Raw genomic sequence first — 9,966 nt, 5'->3', positions numbered from 1 at the left:
GCGGCACTTTTCCCACAAACGCTGCTAAAGAGCAAGACTTTTAGCGGCGCATTTCCCAAAAACGCAGCTAAAGAGCCGGACCTTTAGCGGCGCTTTTCCCAAAAACGCCGCTAAAGAGCCGGACCTTTAGTAGCACTTTTCCCACAAACGCCGCTAAAGAGCCGGACCTTTGACGGCGCTTTTACCACAAACACCGCTAAAGAGCAGGACCTTTAGCGACGCTTTTACGACAAACGCCGCTAAAGGTCATGAAAAATAAAAAAAAATTTAAAATATAATAAAAACACCACAAATCCATTCCTATCCCTGGTTAAGCAAATCCTTTAGAAATGTAGTTATCAGTACATACATCACTCCGTTCTTTGGTTAGAGATTGCAGCAGAAGTGGGATTCCACCAATTTAGAAATGTATAATTTAATTTGAAGACGTATTAAAATGGAAATTCATGAACAAGAATATCAATGTTTTTCACTATATCTCCTGCAACAAGTCAAATTGCCTTTGATTACATAAGATCCCTTTGAAATTAAAAAAAAAATCAAACTAGTTTATATCAACTTGCTCAACTTTCACTGCTAGAACATCAAATCGATCAATACCAAGCTCCAAACCCTACACAAAAGGATCTTAGAATATATAAATAAAACATGGTAGATTGTAACAAGAGAAAAACAACTCTATACCTGATGAGTTTTGAGCTTTTGGATAGCTTCACCCGCAAGCCAATACACACCAAGAGAATGCTCAAACTTAGAATGTACAGCCCCTGGATAAGGTGAGTACCTTAAATTTTAGGCCACAAAGCCAGGCAAACAGGAAAAATAAAAAATAAAATCAAGGTATGTGATTTTCAGTACCTTGAAAAAGTTGATGCTGCAAGAGTAGAATTGAAACAAAAATTAACAAGAAAAAAAAGTATCAACTACTATAGTCAAAGATGAAACCTAGAAAAACAAGGAAAATATTTGCCTATTCAAATTGAGCATAAACGGCTCATGATACCTTTCCAGAGGATTTTTCCTTCCACGAGTCAAATCAATTCTGACATTGCTAACAGCAATATCATCTTCTTGTAGCAGTACTCCACCATTTTTCTATTAAAATAAAATTGCCTTGTATCAGTATTAGAGGCTATTCAATTGTTTAGCTAAGAACAGATGCATAAGATCATGCAAATGTCAATGGAAAAAATATATATATCACAACAGACTTAAAATATAAAAAATATTTTTATACCTTAAAAATATAAAAAATCCAGTGATCAACAGAAATTAAACTATTCATCAAAATGATTGCAATTAACTGAGTTAAAACATGATTTTTCTTTTCTTTTCTTGCAAATATCTAAAGTTTTTATACCTTCCCAAATGGTGAAACAAGCTGGTGAAGTGCTATAATTCAGTCTCCTAATTTTTTTCCTCACCTGCCATATAACATATATATATGTATATATATACAAGTCAGAAAAGAAGAAAAAGTAGGTGATTAATTTACTATTTTACTTTCACTTAAACTATATTCTCTTTTCATACATTAATAGAATATGATAGTTACAACAAAAAAAAAAAAAAAGAATCATCCCTCTAGAAATCAACACCCCACATGCATTTTGTGTATGTGTATATATATATATGCTTGTGAGTGTGCGTGTGCGTGCAATTTGTATTGAGATAAAAAAAATATATTTAATTATATAAAAATTATGGTAAAAGTATCATGGAAGTCCCTGTACTAAAAGTTGGATTACATTTTGCCCTTTTACTCAAATGGTTTAATTCAAACCCTCATTCAACAGCTATTATCTAAAATGCTACCACTTTTGAGGTATAAAATTAGTGGAAGTATAAATGAACAAATTCCTAAGCCAATCAAAACAAAGTCACCAAGAAATGAAAAGAACAATCTGTTCTTATCCTTTCGAAACAGTGACCAAATACAATGAATTCAAAAGGTTGTTCTTTTCATATCTGCTTATCAACAAAATACGCCAGCAGACTTAACCAAAAGTACCATTTAAGTTCCCTTAAACAATCCTGAACTAGCCACAGACTTCACATAACTACTATTATGTTGGTTTAGCTATGATCTCAGCAAACAGTTCTAAATTACTACTGTATAAAAGCTACATTGCTTGATGATAATACCATAACTCCACGAACAGGACAAGCTGTAAATAGAAGAGGAAGAAAAAGAAGAAGTAATAGTTGCTTGCTTCTGCTAGTCTTGGCAAAACATTGCTTAAAGCCTTCTCATTTACAGCCATGGCACGATACTTTGGAGCTTTTCTCGATTATGTGAGAATCAAGTATAAAATCACAGGGTTGTAAAAGTAAAATCAATGCACAAGTACAAATCAGCTTCATTTCAGTTCTTATCTCGATGGAAAACGATTAGCAATATCATAAATTCTTTAAAAGATAATAGATGGCAGTGACAAACCATTTGCATAATCCTCTCTCTAATCCTGTCACTAAGCCAATAAGCCTGTTTTACATTGAACCTCATGTCCACCTTGGTGTTAACTGTACATGTAGCAACAAAAGTAAATCCACTATAAATCTTAGCAACAAGAGATGACTAGATTCTCAAACATGAAGAAGATATATACAATATACCCTTGTTTACATTTTGACCACCAGGGCCACCACTCCTTGCAAAACTCACCGTAACATGATCTGTATACAAGAATTCAGCACCATAAATGTTTATTGGATCTTTGTAACTGCCCTAAAATGAAGAATTGAAGTTTTAGCCCCTCTAAAATCTAAAAAGTTATGAATTCATACATGATAAAATTGCAGTTCAACCTCTAGCTCCTAAAATGATAAAATTGTGATTTTAGCCTTTCTAAAGATTATAAAGTTTAAAGCTTACAATAAAAATAAATAAACTTCAGGTCCATACAAATTTTTAATTTAATTTCAGCCATCCAAAAAAAAAAATCCCCACTTCTCCTCTGACAGAAAAAAACCGTATAACAGTAAAGCATATCGAATATCATTAGTTACCCAAAGTGATTTGAGGAGTGGGCTCATTCTTGGCAGAGCTGGCTCGCTCTTCCGCTTCCTGAAAGAGCTGTTGCATTTGCGAGAGGCGAGCGGAGACTTTTCTGTCGGCATCGGCGTCGGGTGCGGTGCAACGAATTGGACTAAAACTGATTCCACGATTGGGCGTCAGTTGGATGATGGGGTTACGCAATGAATTAGAGATATGATACTAACCCTCGAATTAGAGATATGATAGGCTTTGAAGATTAGGGATGTTGAGAGAACCGTCGAGAGAAAAAAAAGTGAGCGCTGAAAAACTGAGAGAGAGTGTGTGTCTGGGTGAACATTTGAACTTAAACAGAAGCCAATTTTAGGGGAGAAAATTTAGGGTTTCGGGGGAAATTTTGGGATAAAACCGCGTAAAATGAAATTATTTTTGCGGCGTTGCTATTGATTATCTATTGCGGCGTTTATCATAAAAATACCAAAAAAATTATTTTATTTTGAACAAAATGACGCCATTTTACTATGCACAAAATTTTTTTAATTTGTTTTTTATAAATTGATTTATTTTTGCGGCATTTAAAAACGCCACTATTGCTTACCTTTTGCGGCATTTTTTATAAAAATGCCACTAATAAATCTCTATCCAAACGGTGTTGTTTTGGGAAATTTTAATATATGGTAACTGCGTTTTTTGTTAAAAACGCCGCTAAATCTCATATATTTTATTTATTTTTTTTGTATCTTTCATTTAAATTTTACGTAAATAATTATTAAAATTTTAAGTAATATTTAAAAGTATTTGATACATGTATAAATTTTAGTTTTTATTTCATTTATATTTTTTATTTTATTTTTCTTATATTTTGGTCCTATCCAATTTAAATAATTAATTACTTGTATATATATATATATCCATATCAAAATATCAAATGGTTAGGTTTAAATGTTTTAAATATACAAGTATTAATTAATTGTATCATTTAACAAGTCTCAATTTATAAACCTTAAGGTTTAAGCTTAAACCCTAAATTAACCAATCAATCTACATGCATAAAGTGATCATCTGCTATTATATATCTCTTAAATAATATAAACTATATACTCATAATTTTAATATATTAAATTTATTATTATCTATTTTAGAAATATATAAGAACATATTTAATATAAAAATTAATAAAAATAATTAATCTAAAATTAAACTCTAACCTAACTGTTGAAACCCTAAATCCCAAATCCCTAACCCCTAACCCCTAAATCCTCTAACCCATAAATCCCCCTAACCCCTAAAACATAACACTTAACCCCTAAACCTTAAATCACAAACCCTAAATCGATACCCCGACCTACTCCTTAAACTCTAAACCATATACTATAGTGATAATTAATTCAATATTTTAAAATTAATACTATCTCTTTTACGATTATATAAGAAATTATTTAATATATAAGCTAAAAAAATCAGTAATGTATCCAAAAAACTTTAAAATTATTTTAAATAATAGTATTTTAATTTTTCCAATTTTAACAAATATTTTAAATTATTTTAAATCCCTGAGCATTAGCGGCGCTTTCTTAAAAACACCGCTAAATCCCCGAAAGCTTAGAAAACGGCGCCTTTAGGCTTAGTTTTTTTTGCGGCGCTTTCCCAAAAATGCCGCTAAAGCCCTGAGCATTAGCGGCGCTTTTTAAAAATGCCGTTAAATCCCCAAAAGTTCAGAAAACGGTGCCGTTCGGCTTAGTTTTTTTTGCGGCGCTTTCCCAAAAACGCCGCTAAAGCCCTGAGCATTAGCGGCGCTTTCTTAAAAATGCCGCTAAATCCCCGATAGCTCAGAAAACGGCACCGTTGGGCTTAGTTTTTATTTTTTGCGGCACTTCCCAAAAACACCCTAAAGCCCTGAGAATTAGCCGCGCTTTCTAAAAAACGCCGTTAAATCCCCGAAAGCTCAGAAAATGGCGTCGTTGGGCTTAGGTTTTTTGCGGCGCTTTCTCAAAAACGCCACTAAATGCCCGAAAGCTCAAAAAACGGTGTCGTTTGGCTTAGGTTTTTTTGCGGCATATCCCCAAAAATGCTGCTAAAGCTTTGAGCATTAGTGACGCTTTCTAAAAAACGCCGCTAAATCCCCGAAAGCTCAGAAAACAACGTCGTTTGGCTTAGGTTTTTTTGCAGCGCTTTCTCAAAAACGCCGCTAAATCCCTGAGCATTAGCGGCGCTTTCTTAAAAACGTCACTAAATCCCCGAAAGCTCAAAAAACAATGTCGTTTGGCTTAGGTTTTTTTGCGGCGCTTTATAAAAAACGCCGCTAAATCCCTGAGCATTAGCGGCGCTTTCTTTAAAAAGCCACTAAATCCCCGAAAGCTCAAAAAATGTCATCGTTTGCCTTAGGTTTTTTTGCGGTGCTTTATGAAAAATGCCGCTAAATCCCTGAGCATTAGTGGCGCTTTCTTAAAAACCCCATTAAATCTCCGAAAGCTTGATAAACGGCGTCGTTGGGCTTAGGTTTTTTGCGGCGCTTTCTGGAAAATGCTGCTAATTTTTATTTTCAGCGGCGTTTTCCATAAAGCGCCGCTAATGATCAATCTTTAGCGGCATTTTTTATCCAAACGCCGCTAAAAGCCTGTTTTGGTGTAGTGAGAGAAATGAACAGTAGTGGAATTGCCTCTAGTTCTCTTAATGTCAGAGTAGGTATATCTGTAGGGAATCTTCAAAACAAGAAGTTAGATGGAAAGACACAGGTGAGTGGCCACCGAGCTTAGAGAAAAGATGCCTTAAGTGGAGCAGACTCACAGGGTTTCAATCATTCAGGTCTTTCTGTTGCAAGAAAAAAGCAGATTCATGCCCAGGTTTTGATTTTAAAGGGTTTTAGTGGCCAATTTTTGTTTTATATATGATTGTTTTTAGTTGTAGTTGACCATAATGAAAAATGACTTAAAACACTTGGACTCCATTTGGTCAGCTTAGAATAGAAACAAGTAGCCAAAACATTCTGTCCTTTAACATTAATTCTTCGCTTGGTTTGATATATGTGTTTACTTGGATAGTTTGGTTTTAACTGGGTTGATATTTGAATTATGGAATGCTAATGATTTTATAAGTAAATGTAGGTTTTGTAATTTGTGTGACATTGTATATGACATTAAAATGATAATTTGAAATGGTATAAAAGCATGATTATATAGGTGAACTTTGAATAGGTTGAATTGATTTGTTTTGGTGCCGATTTGTGGCATATTGGATTGGTTGAATTGAATTAATTAAAATGCTTTGTTTGGAATGTGTTTGAACATATTTTATACAGGTTGAATGTGTACAAATACACCAACGGTGCAAACTATTGAATTGGATTGAAATTGTGTCAAAAACAAAGTCCACATCATGACGTAAAGCGTTGGTCGTCGCGATAAGACCTGGATTTTAGGCCACGGCATGACGAGAAACTCCCATCGTCACAATGAAGCAAGCCAGTGTGTCACGTTGCGACATCAAGCTAAAATTTGGGAAATGTTGCAAATTGGTCTTAGTTCTATTTTCGGTTAACTTAGACCATACGTAGGCTCATATAAGACTTGAAAAAATTTGTGTAATGTAAATATGAACTGAAATGATTAAGTTTGCATGATTTATGTTTTATTTGATTGTTATATGTTCGTAGTTGCTCCAGCAACAAATGTGACATCTTGTCACTCGGACAAAGTGTCTGTTGTACCCTGACAGTCCAGGGAAGCCCCACAGTTCTTTTACTAATTTTGGAGTTGGCCAACTTAAAACTCCTTCCACTTTTGAAGAATCCATGGTGACAGTTCTAGCCGAGATAATATGTCCAATGTATTCAATTTGGTGAGTTCCAAAAATACATTTACTTTGCTTAGCGAATGGCTAGTTGTCTTTTAGAAGTTGAAGTACTTCTCGAAGATGATCCAAATGAGTAGACCAGCAATTAGAGTAAATGAGGATATGATCAAAGAACAGTAGCATTGATTTTCTCAATAACCTTTTAAAAATGGAATTCATTAGTGCTTGGAAACTTGAAGGGGTGTTGGTTAAGCCGAATGGCAGAACCAGAAATTCATAATGCCTTTCATGTGTTTGAAAGGCTGTCTTGAAAATGCCAGCATCTCACATTCTGATTTGGTGATACCCAGACCTCAAGTCCAGTTTAGGAAAAACACACGCTTGGCCAAGTTCATCTAAGAATTCTTTAGTCACAGGAATGGGAAATTGATCCTTAATTATGAGTTGGTTTAACTGTCTGTAATCCACACATAGCATCTAACTCCCATCTTTTTTCTTGACCATGACAATGGGACATGCAAAGGGGCTATTGTTGCCTCTAATAGCTCCAACTTGTAATAGTTCTTGGATAAGCCTCTCAATTTTAGTTTTTTGGATAGAAGGGTACCTGTAATGCCTGACATTCACTATCTTGGTCTCATCATGTAGGGGAATCTTGTGGTCATACAATCTTTTAGGAGGTAGCTCCTCTAGTACCCTAAACACATCTTGGTATTCTAACAAAAGCTATTGAATATCTCCATTCATTGGTACTGGTAGCAGTTGAAGTGAGGTTTCCTAATCAGAAGTGCATACAATAGGGTAGGGACCTGAGGTCACCATGGTTAAACATTTGGATAAATATTGTCCTGTTATGAGTTGATAAACCCTTGGAGAGATGCCTTGGAAAGTGCAAGTTTTTTATTGGTGTTCGAACTACATGGTTAGTGAGCCAAAATTCCATATAATAGACCGTAATGACAACAACCGCTATAGCCCTAAAACGACATCACAACCCTTAACAGAAAGTACCAAAAAGTCCGTCACAAACCCATGTCCCTGAGATTCCTAACTTACTGCCTTGCATAGGCCTTTGGTTGTTAAACTGCCCCCATTAGCTATCATAATTTTTAGTTGACAAGATTGTTCCATAGATAAATTTATCCTCTTGACTAGCTTTGAATCCACGAAATTAAGAGTACTACCAGAGTTTACAAGAATGATTACCTCAATGGAACCCATTCTAGCTGCCAACCTCATTATATTATGGCCTTGGGAACCCTGTAGTGTGTGTAAGGAGAGCACAGGGGTGGTATTTTCCAACTCTTGTTCCACCACTTTCAACTGTTCTAGACAGTTTAATAACTCTTTTGTTACTTGAAAATTTTTCTCTACTAAACAGTCAGATTGAGGTTCCACCACCAGCTGATAAAGTTGTGATTAATGCATTTGTATCCCGGAATGTACTTAGAAATACACCAAAAGCACAACCCTTTCTTCCTTCTGTCTTCAATTTTTGACTGAGTCAATGATTTTGTTGGGGGTTTTTTCCACTTGGAGTTGAAGCAAGTCCAGTGCTAGTGGGATGTGCAAGGTATGTTGATATTGGAGGGACCAATCTAGGGTTGGGTAGTAAGGGTTTGGAATACCCAACATGACTCCCCATTGTTGTGATTTTGATTAGGATAATGTTTACTGTCCCATCAACTTCCCTAGTAGTCAAAAATGCCTTAATCAAATTTTGCGGTTTAAACAATCTTAAATATTGCCTTACTTCTATCTTTAGGTTGTTGATGAAAAAACTTAAAGCATAGCTATCTGAAAGGTGCAGCTGGTTTAATATGCTCACAAAATGGTCATGGTAAGCATCAACAGTATGAGTTTGTTTAAGGGGTACTAACTTAGTCATAGGATTCAAATAGGTGGTAGAACCAAACCTTTCTTTAATCCCTTTAGCATAAGTGTCCACGAAAGCTGATGTAGTCCTCTATTTCTTTGGCAGAAAAAATGATGCCAATCTAAGGCCTTCCTTTCAAGGTGAAGCATCACTATCTTCACCTTAGCATGCTCTGGTAGATCTTCAGCCTTGAAGAACTGCTCCAACTTGAACCACCATCCCCGAAAATCTTCCCCATCAAACTGAATGCAGTCAAACTTGAGTATCCTTCCAGATGATTCCACTTCACATAACATAGAGAATTGTCCTACTTGTCTACTATCCTACATGGGTGATAAAATCAGAGTTTTACTAGGTGAAAGTTGGCCTAATATCCCTTTCTCTTTATTCATCGAAGGTCCAGACACTCTAGCTGATGGTTAACTCATGTACTGCTCAAACAGGGCTGTCAAATCAACCCAAAGTTCTATTTTTATCTTTTCATGAAGACCCTTGAGACGTGATTCAATTTGACCCTCCATTTGAGTCATCTCAGCTTATAGTTGGGAGAATCCCTTCTGCATCATTTCTATATCCTTCTACAATCAAGTCATTACTCAATCATCGGTCATGAGGATCGATTACGCTCCGATAATGTACAGAAATTTGAGAGGAAAGACAGTTGGAGAGAGAAGAGAGGAAGAGAGAGCATGAGAGAAAGAGAGAGAAAATTGTTTCAGAAATTTATTCTCTCAAAGCATAACCACCCATCAGTACTGTTGGTTGGCTAATTAGGGAACAGTAATATTTATTTTACAGTTGTATTAACAGACAATACGCACCATTTTTAGTAATGGCTTACCCTGGTCTATGCACTATCTTGGTACCAACATATACCCTCCTCCCCAACGCGATAAAACACTCTGTTTTACTAACAAAAATTAAAATTGCCAACAACAACTTTAACGAAATTAAATAGAAATTTGATAGTTGGTCAAAACCTTAGTGTAGGGTTTAATCGTTAAATTCAGTCGTAATTAAATCCTTATATCTGTGGTTCTCTGCTCTCTTTATGTGTTCGAGGTTAGGAGTTTGAGTTGCATCTTTAAGAATTTTGTTATTTTAATTTAAGGTAACTACTATCCTAGAATGGCACATTTAAGTTTAATTTAGTGTAAATCTATGTTAAGATTGAGTATGCTGGTTTACTGGTTAAGCATCTGTATTTTTTTTGGTCTTGTGTTCGAGTCTCGTAGTAGGCGATAGGGAACATTTTGCTAAATGCTAGGAATCTGAGTGGAAGTTAAGGCATAATTAACATTGA

At 35.3% G+C, this 9,966-nt stretch overlaps 1 protein-coding gene across 1 annotated transcript; it reads right to left on the bottom strand.

The window, feature by feature from the left end:
- Positions 1-2,079: 2,079 nt before the first annotated feature.
- On the bottom strand, positions 2,080-8,959 carry LOC105778603 (uncharacterized). Its single transcript, XM_012602333.2, has 4 exons — positions 8,825-8,959; positions 3,010-3,217; positions 2,617-2,676; positions 2,080-2,523 (listed from the first exon to the last, which is right to left on the bottom strand). Exons 1-4 carry the CDS (start codon positions 8,957-8,959, stop codon positions 2,366-2,368), a joined length of 561 nt encoding a protein of 186 aa, XP_012457787.2. The 3' UTR covers positions 2,080-2,365.
- Positions 8,960-9,966: the final 1,007 nt, after the last annotated feature.

The sequence above is a fragment of the Gossypium raimondii genome, chromosome 10 (genome assembly GCF_025698545.1).
Source record: "Gossypium raimondii isolate GPD5lz chromosome 10, ASM2569854v1, whole genome shotgun sequence".
NCBI classification, from domain to species: domain Eukaryota; kingdom Viridiplantae; phylum Streptophyta; class Magnoliopsida; order Malvales; family Malvaceae; genus Gossypium; species Gossypium raimondii.
Note: the sequence above shows the minus strand (reverse complement) of the source record. Positions and strands in the feature narration are given on the sequence as shown.